Source organism: Antennarius striatus, chromosome 21, assembly GCF_040054535.1.
Source record: "Antennarius striatus isolate MH-2024 chromosome 21, ASM4005453v1, whole genome shotgun sequence".
NCBI lineage: Eukaryota > Metazoa > Chordata > Actinopteri > Lophiiformes > Antennariidae > Antennarius > Antennarius striatus.
This window is the reverse complement of record NC_090796.1, coordinates 3,949,440-3,975,017: the sequence shown is the minus strand read 5'-3', so window position 1 is coordinate 3,975,017 and position 25,578 is coordinate 3,949,440. Positions and strand designations below refer to the sequence as shown.

The 25,578-nt window shown below is 40.1% G+C and overlaps 2 protein-coding genes across 5 annotated transcripts; one reads left to right on the top strand and one right to left on the bottom strand.

Annotated features, from left to right (window-relative positions):
* hexd (hexosaminidase d) lies at positions 1-5,378 on the bottom strand. 3 transcript variants are annotated; one of them, XM_068305890.1, is made up of 13 exons: positions 5,257-5,378; positions 3,647-3,765; positions 3,481-3,572; positions 3,291-3,406; positions 3,000-3,087; positions 2,384-2,548; positions 2,130-2,313; positions 1,839-1,910; positions 1,550-1,748; positions 1,037-1,198; positions 836-943; positions 291-380; positions 1-192 (listed from the first exon to the last, which is right to left on the bottom strand). In XM_068305890.1, exons 3-13 carry the CDS (start codon positions 3,565-3,567, stop codon positions 21-23), a joined length of 1,443 nt encoding a protein of 480 aa, XP_068161991.1. In that variant the 5' UTR covers positions 3,568-3,572; positions 3,647-3,765; positions 5,257-5,378; the 3' UTR covers positions 1-20. The 3 variants fall into 3 exon arrangements, with proteins under 3 accessions (XP_068161991.1, XP_068161990.1, XP_068161992.1); XM_068305889.1 differs by lacking the exon at positions 5,257-5,378 and having other exon boundaries at positions 3,647-3,776; XM_068305891.1 differs by lacking the exon at positions 5,257-5,378 and having other exon boundaries at positions 3,481-3,568; positions 3,647-3,770.
* On the top strand, positions 4,097-24,514 carry ogfod3 (2-oxoglutarate and iron dependent oxygenase domain containing 3). Of its 2 annotated transcripts, XR_011034084.1 has the most exons (10): positions 4,097-4,237; positions 5,283-5,506; positions 6,343-6,418; positions 6,555-6,597; positions 8,557-8,621; positions 9,209-9,265; positions 9,590-9,743; positions 15,150-15,273; positions 23,441-23,537; positions 23,975-24,091. XR_011034084.1 is itself a non-coding variant. In XM_068305892.1 (9 exons), exons 1-9 carry the CDS (start codon positions 4,170-4,172, stop codon positions 24,109-24,111), a joined length of 948 nt encoding a protein of 315 aa, XP_068161993.1. In that variant the 5' UTR covers positions 4,097-4,169; the 3' UTR covers positions 24,112-24,514. The 2 variants fall into 2 exon arrangements, 1 of the variants encoding a protein (XP_068161993.1); XM_068305892.1 differs by lacking the exon at positions 23,441-23,537 and having other exon boundaries at positions 23,975-24,514.
* The last annotated feature ends 1,064 nt before the right edge of the window (positions 24,515-25,578 follow it).

The following is a 25,578-nucleotide window of genomic DNA, read 5'->3' as shown; positions in this document are numbered from 1 at the left end:
ATTATGAGTTAATAAAAGTTTTATGGCACCATCTCCTTCACACAGGCCCTAATATCCTCTGTTATTCTCTGTAGAGGGGCCACCACGGGACTGACGTGTTCTTCTATCCACTCCTGGGCTGTTGAATCTGGGTAAAGACGCACCATCTCCCCTCTCAACGCGTCCACCTTCTGTTGTAATGTGGTTAAAAATCTGAGGGGACAAGGACACAGGTTGTTCCTCTTTAAAACTGAACAAGAGTTGGAAAAATTTAAGAAAGATAAGGCATAGATGGATGGAAGAATTTTTACGTCGATGCTTGGCTGTGAATCTGCATGGTGATAAGAGGGGTCACCATCTTCCTCTGTCGGTGGTAAGGGCTGAACCATCCTCTTACAAACCTACAGTAGTGCAGGAATAGTGTTTTCAGATGACAGCTACACACAGAAGCAAAGCAGTAAAAATGTGTCCACTTCTGCAAATCATTAACACACAAAATGATGTCTTCAAATACTTTTACTGGATTTCTTGCAAAGAGTTAGATGGAAACATTATCCCACAGTGCACTGCCTTTTTTAATCATTCCTGACTGTCCTCCAAGACAGGACTCACTGTGGAACTCTTTATGTAAGAGTTAAATATTCTGTTTCATCTTTGACAGTGATTATGTTAAAAGTATCTGTGCATGTTTGAGACCAGATGTTTAGTCCAGGTTCCATACTTAAAGCTATGCTTACTACTGGCTGTAACTTCAGTGCAGCTGCTGGGAAAGCATATTAAGCTGAACAGCATCAGAAAAATGTCAAACAATTCTTTCAGTCTAAATGAGACATGATGATCTCAGTCCATGACTTACATGTCATTTTCAAACAACCGGATGTCATCTGAATTCAGCAATGAATTGAGCTCCACTATTAGCTCTGCGAGCCTCCTTCCAGGGAACAGTGTCTCTCCTGCAGAAGTCCTGTAGGTCACAGGAGACAGAATCCTTTTCATTTGGAGACACATAGATATGTAGTGACAGAAAAGTGTAGCGCATAACAGTGTTGTATCTCACCTCTCCATGGCCTCTACCTCCACTGAGGAGATACCCAAAGTCTCAGTTACTTTGTTTTGAGCCTCAGCATTGAAATGACCATACTTGAGTGTGTGAAGACAGGCTACCAGTGATGGAAGAGCCACAGGCATGAGCTCACACAGCACCGACAGATGGTCGTACCTGGTGGGGAAAGAATAGATCTTGTGGAAAGCGCTGCCTACTGCATTTGCTAATATTTCTCATGTAGCATCGCATCATTTTTGGCTGACAAGCCTCAAGGGACAGCTTTCTTCTCCATAAATACTAATGTGTGTTGTGAGCCCTGTGCTCTTTATCAGTATTGCCATTGCTTTCAAATATGCCATGTTATCCATGAAGCTCAATGGAAAGCATTTGAGCCGTGCCAACCCCATACATAGTGCTGCATTCAAAATACCAGCAATCTGAAAGCAGCCCAGTTATTTCACCATTAAACGTTCCAAAGTCCCCAAAATAACAACTTAGATTAATCTCTCTGATGCTGTTACTTACTTCTGCCAGCCTGTGAGTGCGATGCCATGCAGTATCACACCAGCTGATAACGAAGCAGCCACCTTCAGCCACTGCAGGTGATTATCCACCTGTCTCTGTGTGCTGGGCACACAGTTATAAACGCTGGTGGATCCCTTAAAGGAGCTGGCGACCCAAAGGTCTGACATACCGGCGCTGCAGTACTTCTCCAGCAGAGACACTGGACAACACAGTGAATGAATATGCATGACTGCTCATAAAGATTTCAGTATATTGTAAGTGATCTGAAAATGTAGATAACAGTTGCTACCAGTTTTTTCTACATCCAGATTAGGGTTGTAGTCCCACAACATGGGCTGGACGAGTCCCACTAGCCCGCTACCTGTGACATAAGTGAAGTGAGTGTCTAGAACTGTGAGGTAGATGATTAATTTTTCAGTCAGGTACTTGACAAACATACATTGGTTTTATAGAAAAAAAAATATCCATGCAATCACCAAATGTAAAATTGGTATTTGTTATCCGTTGGTTGGTCAATTTTTTTTTACTGAAAATCTCTTATATCCTGGTTTAGCGGGAACTAATTCGATGTTTTCCTCACCTTTTAATACGTCATGGTTCATGCCTCTCATCATATCATCCCACATTATGATAGTCATGTGAGGCCACGCTTCCTTGATGGCCTTGGCCACCTTGGTCACATGACTCAAGAAAAGCTGCTCCACTGTACGTCCAGGGGAGGCCAGCCACAGTTTGGACTCCTCTCCCTCACCAAGGATGTACACCTTGGCGATGGGGACAGCAGATAATGGGTGATCACTCCTAAAGAAACATTTCACAGAAGAGCAGTCCTACCTCATCTGCTCCAATGTGCAGCATGTTCAGGCCTGGATGCAGTTTCACCACCTGCCTCAGCATCTCCATCACCAACCTCACCCCCTCCTCTTTGTGGGGATTCAGAGTACCAACACAATAGGGCACCTCTCTCAGACTCCACATGGGCCGATGCTTCAGGACAAACTATGATAGAAAAGGGACAAGGGCAGTTGGCAAATGTACTTTTCCTGAAACTTTTGGGCAAGTGATCCGTCCTTTAACCAATCACAGCTGAGTTGAGAAGTCACAATTTGCATAGTGCGTCTGTGTATTTTTTGAATAATTTAGAATGACGTAGGCGGCTCGGTGGCGTAGTAGGTGGATGGTGAATGACGTAACCCGAAATGACATACCTTGATTCTTTCCAACTGATCCTTGTGCACAGTGCTAGAGCATTGCACACGCACTAAAGATCTATGCACTATGCAAATTGTGACGTCACAACTTAACTGTGATTAGCTAAGGTACCTGGAAGGTTCACGAAAAATAAAATTGTTTGCAGTTCATAGGGGCATTGGAAATTGGAACAATCACAAATATCTGGAAAGCTGTGTGATGCTGCCAACACAAGACACAAACAGCATGTTTTACTCACCTCCATGTGTCCAAACGTCTGCACAAGTGGGATGACCTCTATGCCCTTAGATTTGGCAAATTTCTGCATGGACAGAATCTCCTCTCGGCTGCGAGTGTAGCATACAGTAAGTCAGGTGTACTCAACCAAGCCATATTAAAGCATACCAGCACATTAATGATTATCCCTTAAGGGAAGTACTGTAATGTCACTTTAATTTATTTCACAGAATGATAATACAGATGAAAAAATTTACATCAATCCCACAAATCAGGAATAAAATGACTATAATGTTTATGACCCAAACAGTACCTGTATGGAGGCTGCGTTGTGGCCTGCAGCAGCTTCAGCTCCCCCTCATAAGGAAACATGTCCTCATATTCCACCAGCAGTCCATCCACTCCCAGCTGAGAGAACAACTCCATCAACTGAGGAGACAGAACGTCCATGAGCGGACAGCAAATCAGAACATTTAAACAGGACATTAAAAATGGGTACTTACTTTATAGAGGTATTCCATCCTTGGGGGAGCACCTTTCAAATCCAGGTGTACTAGTTTCTTTCCCTTAGGCCAGGGTGGGCAAGCCATTCTGCCTACAGCATATTGTTCTCATTAAGAAGGTGCGTGTTTGTTTGTGAATGAACATTAAAAGATTTGTTTGACTCACCTGAACAGAGACAAACAGGAATCAGAACCTGATCAGTTGGTTACCGGTGACACCGATGTTGATCTTCAGACACCTGACTTATTTTCTTGGCAGGAATCGCCTGTTTCCCGATACCCGTCCTTATGATGTATTACAGTATAGGTAATTGATTAACTTGGTCTCAACAGGAAGAGCAATGGATGAAAGATCGCATCCTATAGAACATTATAGAGTTCAGTGTTTTTGGAGTTTAGGACAAGCTATCAAATACCTAATTATAACATAAAGGTATTACAGTATATGTATTCTCTGGACTATTTTTACAGCTGTTTCTGGTTGTTTAAATCAATTGATTCCAGTCCAATTAAATCACTTCTTCTTTTCTGACGAACCAATGGTATGACTGGTATGAGACAACCAGGAAGTGGAGCCGTTCAGATCACGATCCAAGCTGATGGCGCGGCTTTAAAGAACGGTTCAGTCATATAAAATCAGGAGACAAACGGTATTATTTTAGAGGAACCCGCCAGGTGTTTCAGTCCAAATGGCGCTGCTGCGGATGAGAAATACGAAGGGTTCGAATTTAACGGAGATAGAGAGGAAAATTAAAAGGTAGTATGATTTATTATTATGAATGTGTGGGGGACTGAAGAGGGCATCTAGAGATGTACTAGTCACGTGACGTGATCATGCAGACCCACGCGGATGTCATCGACAGCGTGGAGAAAGTGACGTTCCTGTGGATGCAAAGTGTATCTCTCTTGATGAATGTTAAAAGTTTAGATGTTTTTCTTTGTTCAGGAAACACTGTACTATTGAAAATCCTGCCATTGTTTGTTTTTGAGATGTGAATTCCTTTTTGCGTGGAACTCTTTTGGATTTTCTGTCAACTTGATTATCTTGTCATTTGGATTTTATGAATAAACGTGATTTTTAAAATCAAAATCTCTCTAAAATCTCCCTCTGTCTCTCTCTCTTTTTCTCGTTCTATACATGATTGTAGAAGAGATGAATGTGGAGAAGGGATAATTGTCTTTCTTAATTTTTTGTGGGGTTTTTTTTTGGATAAATGTTAAAAGGCTAGATGTTTCTTTGTTCAGAAAACGCACAGTACTATTGAAAATCTTTAGGTGAATCTCTTGGATTTTATGTTAACGTGATTATGAATAAACATGTTAGAAAATAAAAATCAAATCTCTCTCTCTATCTCTCTCTCTCTCTCTCTCTCTATATCTCTCTCTCTCTCTCTCTCTCTCTCTCTCTCTCTCTCTTTCTCCCTTTCTCTCCTTCTATCTAATCAGGTGTATGTCTTCAAAACAATCCAATTTTCATATATTTATATCAATTTAATTGCTTTTGGGAATTTACGTTTAAAAAAATTCTTTTAGACATTTACATGCCCTTTTACGCATTTAGGAATCCTTTGAGAATATTTGCCAGTCAATTTTTTATGATCAAGTCAATATTTAGCTCAGTTATTTTGTATTTTCATTGATAATACCATCATGTCATGTGAAAGAAGGAGGTGGACTTTTGAAATTTTTTTTTTACTCTATTGCATTAAGCCTAAAATGCCATCAGATGACTGACGCACAACAATTGAAATGTGTTTCAGTATGTGAAATACTTACATCCAGACCGTTTATGTCTTTTGTAGGGGTAATGCACTGCGACAGGGATCTGTATGGCAGTGGATCCAATGGCCTCTGGCGTTGCTTCTATTAATTCTGTCTGTGTGCTCGGTGGTGTGGTGGTTATACACGAATTCTCTGGACAGTGACATCACAGAAACCATCGCTGGTCAAGGTGAGCTGTTCTCCCAGGCCAGATCCTATGCTGTTCCATGTTCTGAAGACTACGACAACTACAAACGCTATGCAGGTAAGCCCCTAGTCTTTCGATCATTCCCGAGCATTAAGTCCTGGAGCTGGACTTTAACTTCATATAATAAACAGTGCAATCACATTATTATCACATTATCACATTACAGTCAGCTTTTTGGCACTCCTCAGTTTTCATTGTCTCTACCTTTCCCTCTGCAGTGATTCTAAGTTTCTAAATGTAGTTGAAACACATTCATTTGAAAAGTATCAGTGACAGAAGAATAGTAAAAATGGGAATTTGTCATCTCAGTCAGTCAGTCATCTTCAGATTACCACCGCTATATCTCCCGCAGCGGGTCACGGGGAGCCGAAGCCTATCTCGGCAGCATAGGGTGTGAGGCAGGGAACACTCCGGGCACGACACCAGTGCACCGCGGAGCCACACACAAGGACAAACAATCATGCACACACACACACTCATTCCCATGGGCAATTTGGAACAGCCAATCAACCTGAAGCGCATGCTTTTGGAGGAAGCCGGAGAACCCGGAGAGAACCCACACAGAAATGGGGAGAGCATGCGAACTCCGCACAGAGCGGGACTCAAACCCGGGTCCGCCGTGTTGTGAGGCGGCAGTGCTAACCACTGCGCCACCGTGCCGCCTGGAATTTGTCATCTCCAATTCCTAAAATCAGTAAAAAGACCCAGGCTTTTTGAGCAATAGATAATAATTCTCAGAAGTCAGAGGGAATAGTATGGCATTATTGAGCTAAAAATGTGTTATTATTTTGCACTTTTCCTGTCTCGCCTGTAGACCAGATCTTATTGCACCAAGACACGTGAGTTTAATTTTGATATCATGCCCATATGCCTCTAACTCCGTTCTCTTCCAGGCTGCACCCCTCAGAGGTGTGGTCGTGCAGTCATAGATGGCGTGGTGACGAGGGAGGAAGCTCAGGCCCTCCGGAGGTAAATGCTTTCATGCAAAGTGCAGATTGCACTTTGCATGAAATATAGCATGAATAGATTCCCTGCTCTCCTTCTCTTGTTGATTTCCTGTTCATTGCCTGTAAGAAAGTTTAACCGGTGTCTGTGTCCGACGCAGGCTGGCAGAGAGAGGACTAGCATTGGCTGGGTCGGAGGGAGGAGTGAGTATTTCACCAAAATCAATTTAAATTGTTGGAGTGACATTAAAGGAAAGCAGGGATGGTAATTTGTAGTAACTGATAAGAACCAACACCACATCTGAGAGTTGTTCCAGTGGGAATCTCCTATAACGATATGTATTTGCCTTAAGCAATCTGTTCAACACTTTGACCGTTCACAGCAAATAATACACTTCCACACATAAAAGCAATCTTGGCCAAATCAGGAATGGCACTGTGATGTAGAACGACGAGACAGAGGAAAGGTCACATTTGTTTTTAGGCCTCTGCCAAAGGGGGCGTAGAAGTTTACCCTTACTGCTTAAGTCTTTAACCAACATGTTATAATGCGGTGGGAGCAATTTATGACTCAAAAATCACCTGATCTGATCTCATCACATAAAATAATTGAGTCATCAGATCTATTCACCTCTCTGGACGCTGGAGGATCTTCCAGTTACACCTGTGTTTGCTGTGACTGCAGTGTTCTGTCTTGAACTCTCTTTGGTGAGCTTTGGTTTCACATGATGTGCATCAGTCTCAGAAGTGTTTAGTGCAGTGGTTCTTTACCTGGGTTCGATCGAACCCTAGGGCTTCGGTGAGTCGGTCTCAGGGGTTCGGCGGAGACGGGGGTCAAGACAAAACACCTGGCACGATGTGTCGGGTGTTTTGTCTTACCTCCGCTGAACATACACGAATCACTGTGTGCGTTTGACACATTGTGTCAATTTGTGATTAACTGCCCCCCTTAGCCACCACTGGCTGCAGGTGATCATGCTACAACAATTAGCCTACCTGTGCTACATGGGATTTTGCGCAGCCTGTCGTGGTGGTACGTCATCTGACTGCTTTCTTAATATTTTAATTCATACTATGTTGAGCAAAAAAAGAAAGTGGTCAGACGAATATGTGCAACGTGAATTTACATGTACTGTATAACGTAATGTGATGGGAGTCAGTGTTCTCAATGATTTGCAATGTCAAGTTGAGCAACTCTAGTCTTGCACTGGTAAAATAAAGGAACACTTCCTTAAGCTGCATGGAAAACAAAAGAAACAGACTGCTGTGAAAATCACATCAGAGTAACACTTGCCAAGGTGAAGCCATGCATATCTGAACTGGTCTCTCAATAACAACAGCAGAAGTCACACTGATTTGCAGGTCGGTCATTTCGTGTGAGTTCATGCACTGTCTTGGTTTAGTTCTTTGAAAAAGGTGACATAACTTGTGTCTTAAATTTGGAAAAAAAAAAAAATATATTTTTTATTACGGAAGGGTTCGGTGAGTGAGTACATGAAACCGGCAGGGTTCAGTACCTCCAACAAGGTTAAGAACCACTGGTTTAGTGTGTGTGAGAGACATGTCAACGAGGCTTTATTCTTGAAAGTCTTCTACTGGATTTACGTAACCAAAAGATTTTTTGCACTCTAATATTTCCACCAGTCAACCTAAGACACCCATACTTGTCCATATTTTAAAGGCATGGTTAATGTTTTGGTTTAATGCAGACTCCTTGCTGTAATGAACGTCTCTGGACACTGGGAGGCAGTCTGCTACAATAAGCTGTGCTCCACCAGGATGAGCTTTACCACTTGGTAAAAACATGTACAGTTTTTCTGTTCTTGAGATGTCTGGATGTGTCCTGCACATACTACCCTACCATCCTCAATTCCCACCAGGCCAAGCCCTCATCCAATAAAGGAAAGGTTTAAAAGTACTTGAGCAAAGTGAGGGAAAGCAACAGGAGGACTTGTTGTTCGACTTTTGGAAAACATGAGTGTCTCAGAGGAGCTGACAAGCAATAACAACTAAAGAGCAGAGTGTGAATGTATTGAAAAGAACACAGAGGGGACAACTCAAATTAAACAACAACTGTCTGTGCGTTCACATCCAAAGGCAGCATTCATTTGTACAACTGATTTGTCTTTGCAACTAATTGCTGTTTTTGATTTACCCTTGCAGGCTTCCATACTGGACCTGCACTCTGGAGCTTTGTCAATGGGAAGACAGTTTGTCAACATTTACAGGTGGGAAAGTTAAACTTTTCCTTGTTCATGTTGCTTACATGATGCCTTCCATAATACGTCATGTTTGCAGAAATATATTCAACAAGTTTGGAATTAGTCATCAATCTTAATGCTGGTCTATGTGAGCCATCCTCCCCAGGTTCAGTCACTCGTATGTCCCTCATTTATCACTGCCAGCAGAACCCAGAATTATTTGAATCAGCTGATCCCCTCACTTCTTATCCCTCCCCACATTCAATTTCACCTCGGTTTCCGACCTTTTCATGTGTCTTCATTGGAAGGATGCATCCCCAGGGACAGTCCTGATGATTTTAATTACAAACTGAAAACCATAGTGCTTTCCTTTTTTATCCTCCAATGAAAAACTCCACATATGAAGCAGTCAGGTGTTTATGATCTGTTGTTTTTGGATGGCGAGATGTCATACCTGTCTGGGTAATGCTTCAATCTACAGTATTGCCAAAGGTTAATTTATGCCAACAATGCTTATCTTCCCTGCCCTCCTACATCTGCTGTGTTTGTATCTGCTCATGTATCTGATGGGTATTGTCTACACCCAAACTGTGTGTCTGGGAATGTGACTGCAGATACTTTGGGGATCAGATCGGGGAAGTGTTCACAGAAGAGGATTTCCTGCTGTACAGGTAGGAGCTGTGATTAGAATGCAGCCCTGGTTTACCTACTTTGTGCAAATTAAAAGAAGTTTTACTATAAAAACATTTTCCTTGTATAAACCCTTTGCTTTTATTGCCTTTAGATTTGTAGAAGTGTATAATGACTTCTTGGGTATTGCATGCAGCATGATGAGCACCTAAATAAATTTTTTAATATTGTCACTAACTGCTGATAACACTCGAAGTCCCATTGTGCTTTATACATATTTATCCTGATAAAATTATTATTGTCACTGCATCAAAGCCATAAATCATAGCTGGAGTAATAAAGACAGGTGTCTGTTTCACTGCTAGGGATGTCCGTCAGCGTATCCAGGCAGTCATTGCTGAGACATTCGGTTTGGATGTGACTCTGATGTTCCTCACAAAGCCCACATTCTTCTCCAGAATCAACAGCACAGCAGCCAAGACCCAACATGATGAGTACTGGCACCCACACATAGATAAGGTAACCGACAAAAGCAGCTGCACTTCACTACAATCATTAACTTGTTGTTACGATCATTAATCATGCACCTGTTAGTGGGTTTTGCATAGGTGGGAATAGTGAATTCGTCAAACAAATAATGATCAGAAATGTGTGACCTTGAGTTTAAGATTTAAAATTAATTCTGGGAACAAAGACATTGAATTGCTATAAATATAATTTCACTGCTGCTTCCTTTAAATGGGCAGATGAGGATTACATATCTTGATGTCTTAATGGATTGACTTATCTGTCAGATGCCTTCAAGCTTTTCTCCATGTTCGTCAGGTTTGGGTAGTCACTGAAAGAATTCAATTTCACATACAAGGTGCTAGAATTAACTTTAACCAGAGTAAGGGTTGTGTGTGCACTGCAGAAGTTGATCAGTAGCTCTGTCCAGAAATCAATCCAAACCTCTGCAAGAATCTAGTTTTAACTAGGGATGAGCGAGTACACCACTATCTGTATCTGTATCTGTTTAACCATCTAAATAATCTGTATCCGTATCTGTACTCGGAATGGGTGGGACATTAACCGGAAGTGGGTGTGGTTTGACCGGAAATGGGTGGGGCTTAACTTGGCACATTATTTTAAGTCTGAAATTGATACGGATTGATCAGAAGTTGCTATATTTATTGTTTATTTTAAAAGTATTTACAAAACAGAGCACAAGTACTGACGAGTTTTACTCGTATCATGCTCGTACTCGTCAAAAACGCTTTACCGTTCCGGATAATCGTCTGAAATGAGTACCCGGCACGACCCTGGATTTCACATTTGTCATGGTCCGTAGGGTTTGCCTGTCTTGTCTGCAAGCTGGAAGGCCTGCCAGGTACAAGCTGAAATTCTCTCAGGAATCAGGATTTTTTTTTTTTTTTACCAACCTTGAATAAGGTGGTGTCTACGAAAAGACTTATTTGTGAGGGCGTTGCAGCTCATTAACACACACACACACACATACACACACACACACACACACACACACACACACACACACACACACACACACACACACACACACACACACACACACACACACACACACACACACACACACACACACACACACACACAAGAGTTATAGTGTTATATAATCTTCAGGAAAAAGGTATAAATTTGTGATTATATTTTAATGACTAAATAATGACGAACACAATGGTTAAGAATCAAACCTCACTGCTCTGGTTTTCTGCACCTCAGACAGAAAGATTCAAGAATAGCACTAATATGGTACCAGGGGAGTCGCTTGTCTTTTCAGGGTCCCTGTCAGAAAGGTGGGCCTGTTAACTTTTACGGAGGAAACTTGTCTCCTTATATTGAAGAAATTGAAGAAATATGAATACCTTTCACATAAATCTGAGGAGCAGTGCTAACTCAACCTTGGCTAGAAGCAAAGCCTCTTGTGCATACTATTATTATTGGTTCTAACATCCAGCCACATTGAGTTCAATTCTTTCTGAGCTTAAATACTGCAATTATTTTTTTCTTTTCCAAGAATTCTTTTCTGTCACTTCTCCCCCCCCCAATACTTCTTTGTCATCAAGAGGCATCAAAATGGCTCATTGTAAGAAAACTTTGAGGCAAGCTTTAAAAAAAGTTCTGTCTGTCTGAGTGGAAGATTTGAGAGCTCTAAAAAGTAATTGTAAAAATGAAACAAAAAGGAAATACTGTATACAGTACGCCTTCGCGCGATCGCACATCAACGATTGCGTCTCCACTGCATCGGCGGATTTTTGGTCGGCAGTTACGTGATACCGTACGCGCATTCTATTGGCTGACGGCATCCGGAAGTGCGCTTGTTCTGTCAGTTTCGGACTTTCGTGAGACACAAAAGTGCTTTAAACAGCCGGTAAGAGTGTGTGAAAAGGTAAGACAGATGGAATGTGATTTAATATCACTATGGGTAGGGTTCATAAATGTTTAAATAACTAAATAATAAGGTAAATAGATTGCGATCTCAATCGCGGATTCCTCATTCGCGTGTGGTTCCAGGAACACATTGACCACAGTGATCGAGGGCACACTGTATTACAAGTAACTCAGCTAATCTTATTATTTCATGGGATGGCTCACAAAAATGATGTAGTTAATATTACTGACTACAGGTTGTAGGTATTAAATATTTGTGTCAATAGTGAAACTCAATCTATATCTGCATTCCTGTCCTGCTTGCTGAGAAAACAGCCAAAAATGTTCTTATTCAGTTTGCTCGTTGCTTTTCTTGGTGTGTTCTCTATTGTCTTGACATTAATATTTGTTACCTCATCATCTCCTACTGCCTCTCAACACAAGGAACTATGTAATCTTCTCCATCTGTCACTGTCGCCGTTTTGGGGCTAATTGGCAAACCAACCCCCATTTAAATGTAAATGTCTTGTGACGTCTTTGGCGGTGAATTTTGTCCCCATCATTCATTTGTTGAAGCATTGTCATAGCACCAGTTGTAATATGGTAGCAGGGAAAGTGTGTTTTATCTCATTATTGGAAGGGATAAGCAAGTCATTATGATGAAGCTGAATTATAGAAGGCACACTAATGTCTAACGTAGTATTTTAATTCGTGACCTTGGTTTTTTACGCTGTTGAAATAAAATGTTAATCAGTTTGATATACAGTGGGCTTCCAACCATTAGGACCTGCAAGATGTGATTCAGTTTGAATACACTCTAAAGAGCAGAGTCAATCAAATGAGGAGATGTATTTTAATGTCTTAGTTTTGTTTTCTAGATTTTCAGTCTCCAAACTGGCAACATGAAGAAAAAAAAACTGCCGTCCATAGATGGATAATGGTCAGGATTGGGTTAATCAGTTTTTCCGTCTGTCCGCCCATCCATCCATCCCAATAAAAGCCTTATGCTTCTCACTCTGTTTATTTAATGTCCAATTTGATGCAGCCATTATTCATGATTTGTGTTTAGGTCTGACTGTCTTGTGATGAAAGATTTGTGGGAATTACTTCACTAGTGATCGATACCAAGAGACCGGTTGATTGTCCTATCTATGTCTGATTATCTGCAGCCAAGCAGCACTGAGAATAGAAACATAATCCTGTCGTCAATAGCAGCTGTACCTCATGGTCCTTTAAGGGTATTGGTGAAGTACTCTGTATGTGAGATAATATGGCACTGCTCGGCTGTGAATAAATGTTTTGGTTTGGTGACATTAATGTAGAAATTAACATGTTTGTATAGATAATATATTTACCTCGCTGAGAATCTGAGTCTCTCATAGGATGTATTCAGAGACATAATTGATTAAGCAGCTGTAAAATTTTAAATCCTTTCTCTTCCAGACCCGGTTCAATGTATAGCTATCACCATGTTGACTTAGCCAGATCAAAAGTGAGCTAACTTGAAGATGTTGAAATCTCGACCTTGAGGTTAGTGAAAGTGACACATTAATTTCACTTTCCTCTGCAACCAAAATATTTTAGGAAAAATGAAATTAACCTCAGTCCTTTTGGAAAAACAAACACATTTTAAATCAAACATTTGAATTCATTCATGGTTTATTTGGTCCTTTCTCTGTGGAGTGTGTATGTTCTCCCTGTGTCTGCGTGGCTTATGTCCGGGTTCTCCAGTTTCCTCCCATCACCGAAAACACTCTAAACTGATCGTAGGTGTTACTGAACATAAGCACTCAGTGCAAACTGTCATTAAAATTAATAGGTGTGTTGTAATAAATGGATTGGCATAATTGTTCTATTCTGCTTTCTGTCATAATTCTGTGAGTCATACTGATGCAATTACAATTATAACAGTGCAAAAATGGCAATGTTGGGTTTGTCTTACAAGGCTGCTACTGTAATAACTCCAGCTTCATTACTTTTAATAATAATATCTAACGCACAACATGATCACTTGAAGGTAAGTATGACTCATAATTCATATTAGCCATCATAGACGGTACTTTTCATAAAACTCAAACTACTTTTCAGTGATTCATTGAACTATGGCTGCACACAGTTAGAGTTGAGTGGGTTCTCATGGATCTTAGTATTGCCTTTAGAGTGTTAATAATAGAAGTAGGAAGTGTAACCACTTTACCAGGGTCTGGACGACAAACCCGCTTGCGTCTCAGGCTTTCACGTGACAATAACCATGATGTAAGTTCATACTAACATTGTTTGGGAGAAACTATTCGTACAGAATAACACGACCCCTAAGAGGTTTTGGCATATTAGGAGATTCCAGTTTGAGCGGAAAGTAATTGCTGGTCTTTTGAGGAGATATTTTCAGGGGTAAGTGTCAGCATTGTTTCCATGAGACAAGCCATATGTTACTCTTTCACTCAGGAATAGATGACACAGAGGCCTCCAACATTTGGCTGAGATACTGCAGTAATGGGAAAACTGTGTGACACATGGTACACATATCTTTATGGTATGAAGAATCAGATCTTTAGGGACAATGAGTCATTTCTGGAGCTTTGTAAACTGGTTCTGGGTAAGACCTGACAGAATGATTTAGGGTAAAGAGTAACTAGACTGTGTACTATTTGTAGAAGCTACAGTTACATGTGTTTTATTAATGTGTTTTTTTAATGTGTTTTTCTCAGTTTTGTTCTTTTAAAATATTTTTGTTTGAAACTGAAATTTTATTTGTTCCTTGAACACTTCAGTTACCTAAAGCAGTAGCTTTAGCATTCACTATATCTACACAATTTTGGTTGTTAGCTTTTGTTTTTAATGACAAATTTTTTAATTTGTTGTTTGTCCTGTCACGTGTTAGTAGCACTTTATTGCAAGCAGCGTAAACATATTGTTTAATGAGCATCCTTATAGATCACATCCGCTTTAACAATTTTTTGTTTGAAGTCAGAGAAAAGACTTTTCCTGCATCAACAAAAGTAAATCTCTGAGTTTTGGAAACCAAAACTTGAGTGTTTAATACATTCAGAAAGTGTAGCGGCTACAACATTAAAAAAATGAACAGCAATGCCTTAATAATATTATTATCTTTATTAAAGTGGATGTATCTTTATATAAGTAATTTTGCTTTTGGACTTTTCAAAATATATTTTGACATTTATTGAGTCAGTATTTCTAAAAAGCTCCAAACTGCAAATTAAAATGAGAAACATTTTCTTTGCAAGATACTGTTTTATTTTTCACTAGTTTTCAGGTCTTGGTTGGAACTGAAAAATATATTCTTTATAATTTGTCTTAAAATCATGTACACCATACCTCATTATATCTTTGGAGATTCCATGATGGAATTTAACCTCAACAATTTTTTATTTTTGTTCATTATTTACTCAACCTCACACTGATGGAAAGTCAAGTGAGGTTTGTTTGTCGGGAGATCCACAGCAAAACATTTAGCATTTTGCACCAGGGGGCTGCTGGATTGGTTGTAGACCTAAATCTGTCCTCCTCCATCTCTGTCAGGTGACTTATGGCTCTTTTGACTACACTTCACTCCTGTACCTGTCTGATTATGGAATCGACTTTACTGGTGGAAGATTTGTCTTCATGGACCAAAATGGTAACCGGACTGTAGAGCCACGAGCAGGTAACTACCAGCTAGTGAAGACCCGTGGCATCACAGAGTGTCACTGAGCACTACACTATCAAAAACTGTGATGCTTTATTTGCTTTAAAGCCAGATTTTAAATGCAGCGAGTTAGGAACACCTGGGAACCAAGCCGTTGTCTACACACACCCACACTTAAATAGAAGCGATACAACCCTTCTTAAAATATTAATTGCTGTACTGAGCTGCATTAGGGAGTATGAGGGTGATTTTAGGAATCCAAATGCGTAGCAAAGTGGGTGTAATCCTCCGTAAGAGGGTATTCGGCAGCACAGAGTGCTTCACAGTGAAGGTGCAAAGGATTAGGATTTGCCTCAGTTTAACGTTGGGACTCAGAGATTTCAGAATAATAATATCCTGGTCTCACAGGAAATACTCCGGCTGTGCTTGCTAATACAGCCTGATTGCCTTATTTTAGCGTGATCTACTTTAATGTGTTCACCTGTGACTCGCACGCACACACACACACACACACACACACACACACACACACACACACACACACACACACACACACACACACGCCTACCTCTGTGTTTGCCTCTCTTTGTTCCTGTTTTAGTGACCTTCATCAGTTTATAAAGTCACCCAAAGAAATGGATAGTGCTTTACTTTTTTTTTTACAAAAAAAGAAAAAATGTTACACACATTTCAACAACACAACACACAACAGGCACGTGAGACATGTGTCTAGGAGGTCACACCAACCACCATCACACCAGGTGCACCTGTGTGTTTATTATAGAGGCACAGGTTTGTTTATGTTTCATGTCTTCCAGTCTACTAGCAGGAGGTGACATTCATCGACGTCATTCTCTGGGTCTCACTGCTGATTGTGGTCCTGCCTGCTGTCTGCTAACGGCCAGACTTCTGTTATATCAGTCTAAAAAGTGATTTTATTGATTTGACTGTTCTTTCAAGTGCTTGTTGTTTGTTTAGTTCTAATCCTCTGAATGGTAGTAAATGAACTGCAACTTAAAACTTATAGCACCTTCCTTGTCAGATCTTTACAACACTGTCCACCCTCCCACACACACATACACTCATCCGTAGTGAATGTGGTCTGCAGGGATCCGGCATCAAACTGTCAAACCTTCAGGTTTGATGCGATCCTTTGTTGATAATTTAATAATTAACAATAAAATATATGGGCTGAACGCAGCTCAACTTGAAGAGTGTTTTCTTTTGCTTCTACCATAGTTTTGTAGACTTTCAACTAGATTTTCATCCCTTTCCCCCCCCCCCATTGTTTTGCAGAAACGGGCCCTATATGACTGTGTATCATGGGTTTGGGTGGGAGAGACACAGGGATGACAACCCTTTAATGGATTATTAATGTTTTGATTACCTTCAAGGTATATGAATAAAACAGAATGAAGCATATATTGGGGTAGTGGTATACCTGGCCATTCTGTTTAAGTAAATGTAAGTAGACCCTGAAAAAAACGTATATTTGAAACTTTGCAGTGCAAAAAAACATTTAATAAAAGTCAAGGTGGGATTTTTTTGAAGAGCCACAGGTCTGCTAAAGCAAGATGAGCTGGAACGTACAGAATGAGTTCATCAGCTCCTTTGAGATGACCACTGGGTTCAATGATGAATGCTCTGCCCTTTTGACCATGTACTCACTCGCAAGCACGCACGCACTCGCGCATGCACGCACGCACACACGCACACACGCACACACACACACACACACACACACACAAACACACACACACACACACACACACACACACACACACACACACACACACACACACACACACACACACACACACAACTAGAAAAATAGGGGACAAAGGAAGACATTTTTTGCTGCACATAATTCAGGACTAACAATCAAGACCATGCTGGACTTGTTGCAGCTGATGACGTTTGGCGTACAAGCCTGCTTAGTCAATAATAAGCCAATAGGTTATCAGTTTATCAATAGATTTATTTATGTTCTGATTGATTAAAAGCCATACGTGTGGTATTTTTTTAAACCAGGTGACAGGAGTGTTGCAACATCTTTCTGTCTTTTTGCATCTGATCATAAGATGCATTGTTCTTTTTCACAACATAAAGACTCCCTTGAAATGATTGTTTTCTCCTAATTATATGTTAAGTAATGCCTGTTATCCACATGTCCAATCAAACTTTACGATCACTCAAAAAATATCAGTATGCACCATCAGACAGGAAATGAAAGGAAGCAGCTATCTCCTGTAGCTCTGTTATCACATTGTGTTCAGCGGCACAGATTTCTTTATTTTCCTGGTGTTCTTGTGACATTTTATAATGTATACAAGAACAGCTGACTCAGAACAAGAACAACCTGTTCATCTCACTCACATTTCCTTTTTCAGAAATGCATTCTGCATCAGAGGTTTGTGTTAAAGTGGGAGCTCTTAACCTGGCTACCCTGTTGGCTGTACATTGCATACATATTCTTGTTAAACTTTGCTTTTATGCAAAGGAATTGTTTAGATTTAGAATCTTAGAAATAAACGGATTTTACTCTGATGTGTTGCTGTTTTGAATGCTGGTGCCATGAGCCATACGTTGAAGGTTTACAAGGCAAAATGTTAAGGTTGAGTGAATAAGCTCAGTATGTAAAACATCTCTCGAAGCGTTACCTTCCCCTGAAAGTGTGACTTTCTTATCTGACAGTAAGAATCCTCTGCTGTCTCTCTTCACCTTGTCCTTTCTTTCATTTTGTCCTTTGATGCATTTCCCCACATTCCCTTTATCTCACCAAGTGTCCATCAACACCTGCCTCACCAAATCCTTTTTTGTCCCATTTTACTAACTTCAATTCAAATAAGCACCCCCCCCCACACACGCACACTACTTTTTTAAGGGCATACAGAATTTCAAGGGACATGTCTGAGTGCCCTCCTTCCTTCATCTGTCTGTGTTGTTGGTGTATGGTCTGTTCATATCCTCTTAACAGTGACCGAGAGAATATATTGAAATTTTACGCTTACTTTTTAGGGTCTCTAAAAGGTTGAAACCCATTTTTGGCTTATTAGTTGCTTATTTTAATTATTTATTGGTCCATTTAAACTTGTGCTACAGTATTTGGCTGTGATGGGTGAGTGGCCTATGCACTCCCTTTTGGAAACATTGATAAATGGTGACAACTTATGCCCCAGAGCAGCATTATGAAGAAGAGGTCAGGGACTGAAGGACAATTGGTTGTGAGGAGTGATAATGGTTTGCTTGCCCTTTAGCGACTCTTTTTTGTTCGTAGTACAGCCATCTAGCAGCGATGAAGTGGGGATAACCTCCAGAGAACAGAGAATGATGACAGGATGACTTTGTTTTCTTCTTCTTCTGCAATTCATTTTTAAAGAAGTTGACAATGGCGAACGAAATGGATGACAGAGAAGACAAAACAAAAGAGCATCAGGACATCTGCTCTGTCTCTCTCTAAGGTCCTCCTTGATAGGCCTGAAATCACACATTTCTCAAATTGGACTCGGGAGTGTAATCTCTTGAAAACACCACCATCGAAATATAAATGCGTAAAAAGCAAAAACCATGCCTATTACAGTCCCAGCCTAATCCACCCTTGTGGACGGCAGACTCATTTTTAGAATTGTATACATTGCATTATTTGTCAAGTTTTAGGTTGGGGACAAGGGGTCTAAATACGGAAAGCATTTTAAAGCCTCTGATGAAACCCTATCAGTCGCTGACACCTCTGTGCGGTTTTGATTTTATGAATTCTGATTCTGATTTCTGCACAGTTGACAGGATTCCTGAGATAATCATGGCTCAGTATGATGACAGTAAATAACAATATTGAATTCTTACACCGAAAGACAGTCAAGTTGGTCAGAAACAAGAGCCAAAAATGTGAGTTACCTCCGGGTCAAGGAAGTGATGTTGGAGTTACAGAGAAGGTAGATATGAAGAAAATAATGTAGAAGGAGGACAAGGAGGTAGGAGATTACTGATGGATTTGCTGAATGTGAAAGCATCCCCTAGAGGGCACAGGGAGACAGTATGGACACAAAATGGCCAGGAGATAAAAAGTAGATAGTGGGATAAAGTATTTGGCTGGGAATAGCAGACAGAAAGAGCATTTGAAGGACAGAAGAGTGAAAAGGGCACATCTGCCACTCAAGAGAGCCAGCAGGGGTTAACCTGCCATCCACAGGGGAATTAGATAACCTCGACTGGAATGCGCCTTAAACCCACTGACTTGACCTTGGTGACTGCTTCTGCAAACAGACACGAGCTTCTTTGAACATGTCATACATAGCAAGATCCACTACAAACAAATTATCGAATGCATTATCTGTTAATCATGTCTTATATTTGTCAGCCTGTTGCAGTAGGATGTTAATTCTATTAGTGACACAAGTCAAAGTGAATAGTCTGGCCATAGATTGTCCAGCCAATCCAATGGACATCAGACATGTTAAACTCTCTCTGGTTGGGTTCTCTGATTTCATGTTGGCTCTTCACATACATGGAATGTAATAAATCACTTGTCGATACTGCTTTGACCAAATTTGGAATGATAGATCTAATAGATCTAATTCAGACAATACGGTGCTGTAATCTGGGGCTATGACTTTGTGCTTTTTCTGCTGCATGAAGGTTGTGTTGTTAATGAGAGCAATTCTAAGTTAGTTAGTAAATGATAAAATAATCAATTCTAATCAATGGAGCAAAACTCAAAGATAACTACTGTACATCACACAGACACACAGACACAGACACACACACACACACACACACACACACACACACACACACACACACACACACACACACACACACACACACACACACACACACACACACACACACACACACACACACACACACAGACACAAAACCATATTCCAACCTCATAATATTTCAGAGCTTTTCTTTTACGTTATGGTTTCTGATGAGTAAACAAGTAAACCCCGTAGATTTCTTTTAATCGTTATGGTGACTGGACAGACTCATTATTATTGCATGGTGTTTATTGCCGTTTGTTTATCAGGAAAACTCAGTGTAAGAATCGGTGGAGTCATGCACTACTTAGCTTTGTGTTAGCTAAATTGCACCCTCATCTCAGAGTTCCAAACGTCAGAACCTCAACACATCAGTGATACTGGCTCATTGTCATAAATAAACAGGAGCACTAGACACTAGAGGTGTGACTGGAGAGCAGGAGCGTTGAACCGCTGACTTTCAAAGTTTAATGCACGGTGTGAAGTTTCTGCTACCGTAATAGAGTCTTTCATCACTAAAAAGATTGAACAGCACATAATTTGAAGACAAACTCAGAAACTTTTTGTTCAACAGGTTTTTAAAGACTGCTTAAATATAACATTTTTTTAAATAGTCCAATATTTAAAGAGCACCATCGAAACATTCATAAAGAGCCCAAAGTCTATTTTGTAATGTCTTCGTGGACAGAACATTAATTTGAAACAATTTTAATGACCACTTCAATCATTTATGAAGGAAATGTTTTCTGCTTTCAGCTTCTCAGCTTGAAAAATGTCATGTGTCCCTCAGTGCAGTTTTGTGTCTCCACAGTGGTTTGTTGTTTATTTGATGAAATATCATGAACGCCTGTGGAAGGGTTGGTCATTTGCCAGTGGAAGAGCACATCAAATGTTAGACTGGATCTCTTCGAAGTGATGCCAGGAATTTTGTTGCTATTTCTCAACATTGCTCGATCGAATGTTTTGGAAAAAGTTTGTCTATCATGGACATTTGTGTCTAAACTACATGATGAGTTTGGGCCAAACTAAGTGGAAGGTAGATTGGTTGTTACTATAAACTATCTATGATGTTCCAAATGTAATTTTGAGTAATAAAGTGTAAATGCTATGGAAACCGATTTGTAGAAAGTGCTTCCTGAATTCCCAGTGAGGATTACTCCACTGTGTTGCCATTGATCCGCTCTACTCAGTACTGAATAAACCTTTTATAGTAAACACAGAGAATCAGAGAATTGATTAATTGATAAATGCAAGATTCTTTCATTTTTCAATCAAATTAAGCTGTGGTGCTCAAGTCAGTCCTTTTGAAGTACCCTCTTTTTCAGTGCTATTAAATGTGTTCCCTTCTCTTGTCTTCCTGCTCATACGTTTTTCATTTGTGCATTTTTTCCTTTGTTCTTTGGTTTTTCAGTATAAATTCTCTTGTTTAACAGAGCACTGATTTCCCCTGATATCTTGAGCTGATGCCCTGCTGTGGGGATTTACACTTACACACGCACGCGCGCACGCGCGCGCGCACACACACGCACACACACGCGTCTTCTGCCTTCCTTGGAGAAGGAGTACAGCAAACAAATTAGGAAGAACGATTCTAGCTTTGTCCATACATAATGAGATAAGCTCTTCAAACAGCGGAGGATCTACAGCTTTACTCACACACTTTCTACACTCTTGGCTTTAGAGCAACTTCTTCATTTGTGAAATGGTATATTCTTCAGGAATAGGCCTTTTCTTTATTATGTATAATGATACCTCTACTTACGAATGTCTCTACTTACGAAATTTTCTACTTACGAAATTTCTCAGCAGGAAAATATTACCTCTACTTGTGAAAGAAATTTCGACTTACGTAATGTAAAAACACATTATTGGCTGATACTCAAATAAAATCACAGTATCGGCTGATTGTCGAATCTCCCACAGGTTCCTGAACGCAACATTCTCATAGCTGCTCTGCCATTGGCTATTACCTATGGTATCTTCCTGGCATCCCATTGGCTAAAAGGGATGCCACTCCACCTCTGTGTGGAGCTAGAACGGTGCTTATGGAGTGTCTTCCGCATTCGGCACTGACCCGTGAGGTAGTCTGATAGTTTTGTGCAAATCTAATAACTTTTTGAGTATGTATTCAGTATGGACTCCAAGAAAGTGACGGAGAAAAGAGGAAAAGAAAAGACGAAGAAAAGAGTTTTTTTGTCGGTACAAAGCAAGAGATAATAGAAAAGCATGAGAAGGGGATGTGTTTGGTTGATCTCACCAAAGAATATGGCCGTAATGTATCTACAATCGCCACGTTATTAAAACAAAAGGAAGTTTAAGGAGTTTAAGGCATCGCGTGGGTGGTTGGAGAAGTTCAAAAGGAGGACCGGAATTCACTCTGTTGTTCGGCATCGTGAGATAGGAGCGCATGAACCAAAGAGGGCAAAAAACAATGGGGACAGCCGTTAAAAGGTAAATGACCGTGATTATTATTATTTACTCTAGTATTTCTTTTTTACATTATGCACAACTCTCAATTATTGTGTAATAATCTAATCGTAACATGTATTTGTTACATGTTTTGATGCATTTTTATGTTTTATAAAATATTTATGTCATAATTTTTGTGGGCTCGGAAAGGATTAGGGCATTTGTATGGAAAACGCGTCTCTACGTAATTTTCTACTTACGTAATTTCTTCCGGAACCAATTAATTTCGTAAGTAGAGGTACCACTGTATTAGTTAAATATTGGACTCGTTGATGCTGACTCTCGAGTCTAGCCACTGGAATACCACTCTAGCATTCTTCTAAACAAAATAAAATCCCAGTTATCAGTCAAAATGAAGAGAACCAAGTTACAAGGTTGCTTCATGATTCCTCTTGTTCACATGCAAGAATCAGAACATGACATGTTCTCTCACAGATGTGTAGAGACATATTCAACATGCAGGATGTGCAGTCAGCCTGCATAAAACTTCCCAGACATCCACTAAAGAATCAACACAAACTCAGTTGGTTTTAATTAAAAAATATTTTATTGTACATTTTTAAAGTCAAAGTTGCTAACTTTGCAGATGTCATGCTAAGAAAAAGTAGGAATATGCAGAAAGTACTTGACTGACTGCTGAAAAGCAATAGCTCATTAGGTTGACCAGCGTAGCAAAGACTCTGATTAATGAGGATCACACAAAAACAACCTCCCCAGACTCTCACTGCACATTTAAAAAAAAAAAAAGTTTAACATTTAAAATTCAAAACTTTGCAGCATTTGCTGAAGTACAGTCCTGGAATGAGATGAATGTGTCCTTATAGTGACTTTGTCTCTTGTGGCTCAGGCTACTTCCCTCATCATCTTGACCGGCTGGACATTCTGAATAACGCTGCTTTGAATTGTAACTTTTATAATCTTATTCCAAGATGAAACTTTGTATTTTATCATTTCAGTGAATGCAGAGCTGGTGTCAAGAAGTGTTTGGCTTAGCTTAGCGTGAAGGACAGAAAAATATATGTGACTGTTTGCTGTCTAAGGAGCAGCTGCTTGGTGAGCTATTTATTGATGAACCAGGACGACAGAGTTTTAATCCGGCATCCATGAGCTCTTCTGATGATCAAATTTATTTTCTACTGAGATAAAATTTTAATGCTACACAGAAGATATGTTGTATTTTATTGTTGTTGATATTGACAGCTGTTTCAAGCTTTGTTATAAACTGATTTTGACCTTGAGTATCACTGCAAAACTTTTCCTCAATCGTCTTTTACCTGACCATTTACTTTAGTTTTTATTTGTTCATGATGACAGATAACCTTTTAAACTAATGCAGATCACTCTCGGTGGGTTTGCTGTACTTGATGCTTGAGACAATTGAGACATTAGACGTGAACTAAGCACATTTCTCAAAATGTTGAACTGCTCATTTAAATCAGTCTGCTCTTCAGTCATCAAACATTGTCCGCACTCCTTTTTTTGTTGCCCAGGACGAGTGTCTTTCTTCTCTTCTGGCTCGGAGAATATCCACCGTGTGGAGAGGGTGACATGGGGGACACGCTACGCCATCACCGTGTCCTTCACATGCGACTCTGAGCTCGCCATCTCTGACCCGTCACTGCCTTGAGGAACCACTGATGCTTGGCTCACCGGCCCAGACGCACCCTGTGACACAGTAGGGAGTGCAGAGGGGACACATGATGAAGGAAACAGAATGAAGGACACATGATGGAGACGTCAGATCATTTATGGCTGTTTCACTTGGAACGCAGCAAATATCTGAAATGTTCTTTTACGTTCAGATGTTTAATTGCTGCCGCAGACAGACATTCAGCCTCGCTTGCATCTTCTCAACCTTTAGTATTGTCAATCAGTATTGTCAGTCAATGGCCGAACTGGGATGTGGTTTCTATGTCTGTGTTTTTTTCCCCTTTTAAATAAGAACTGTTAATTATTTTAAGAAAATAAATCACTTCCTGAATCAGGCTTTCAGCACCAAGTCTCTACTCATCCTCTCCTCCATCTGTCAGCCAGGAGGTGTTTTCTTCTAAGAAGAACCTGCTCCTTCATCAGGAGTGATTACTCTTTAAAGTGTATTAAAATTTGCTTCACTATGGGTGGTGCTGATTGAATACTGAAATAAAATACCACCCCATCTCTCTGGCTCATTCAAAGTGTATACTATTTTGAAAAATGGGATTATTAAGAAGCCAAGACACTTCGGCAACCACATTATTCCCTTTTCATGACGTTATCAGTATTCACGTGTAAATCCTTACTTATCAGTAATAGAAGCTTCCTCAGGTAGGCACTCTACTCAGTTTATTAATGAAGAAGTATCTGTGCTTACTTTTTGGATTTTATACCCGGCTGCTCAAAACAAACCACTTCTCACTGACATTTCTCCATCATAGATTGTTGATTTGGAGTTGGAAATCCATCATTATGTGTATATTACTGCATATGTGCCAACAAAGCTGTTGGCACATATGCAGACTTTTGTCTTGAAGAAAATGGATAGACTTCTTTCTTATTTTTTCCATTTTGTGTAAATGGTATTATTTTGACAGCAACCCCCTCCCCTAGTGCCTCCATCACGTTGTCCATTCAACTCAACCAGATTCTAGATATACAGGAGGACATAGGGCAGTACAGCAGGAGGTGCAACTCTTTTGTAAAATGTGGAGGTTCTGGGGGTATTTATGCTAAAGCTGCAAAAGAAGAAAGGAATGTGATTCAATGGGATTTGTCATTGAATCTTTCACTGTGTTCATAGAATGAACTGGAACATATAAGTATGTCATTTTCCAAAAAAGGAGTCATTTAATTTAAAAGTTAAATATTCTTACGCAGCACCAAAACCATTTTAGTGACTTGTGAAATATGGACCTCTCATGTTCGAGGATCCAAACCTATAATGCTGTCAACATTGACAAATGGAGGCTTTTACTCTCTAAACTTTTATACTAAATTGCATTCTCCTTATAATCTCATTTGAAGACTTCAATGCCAGGAAGTCCCTTTGGGTAATTTAAGAAATGATAAAAAGAACTGACCTTTCTCTAATCTTGGGTAACATCGCTGTGGCTTTCAA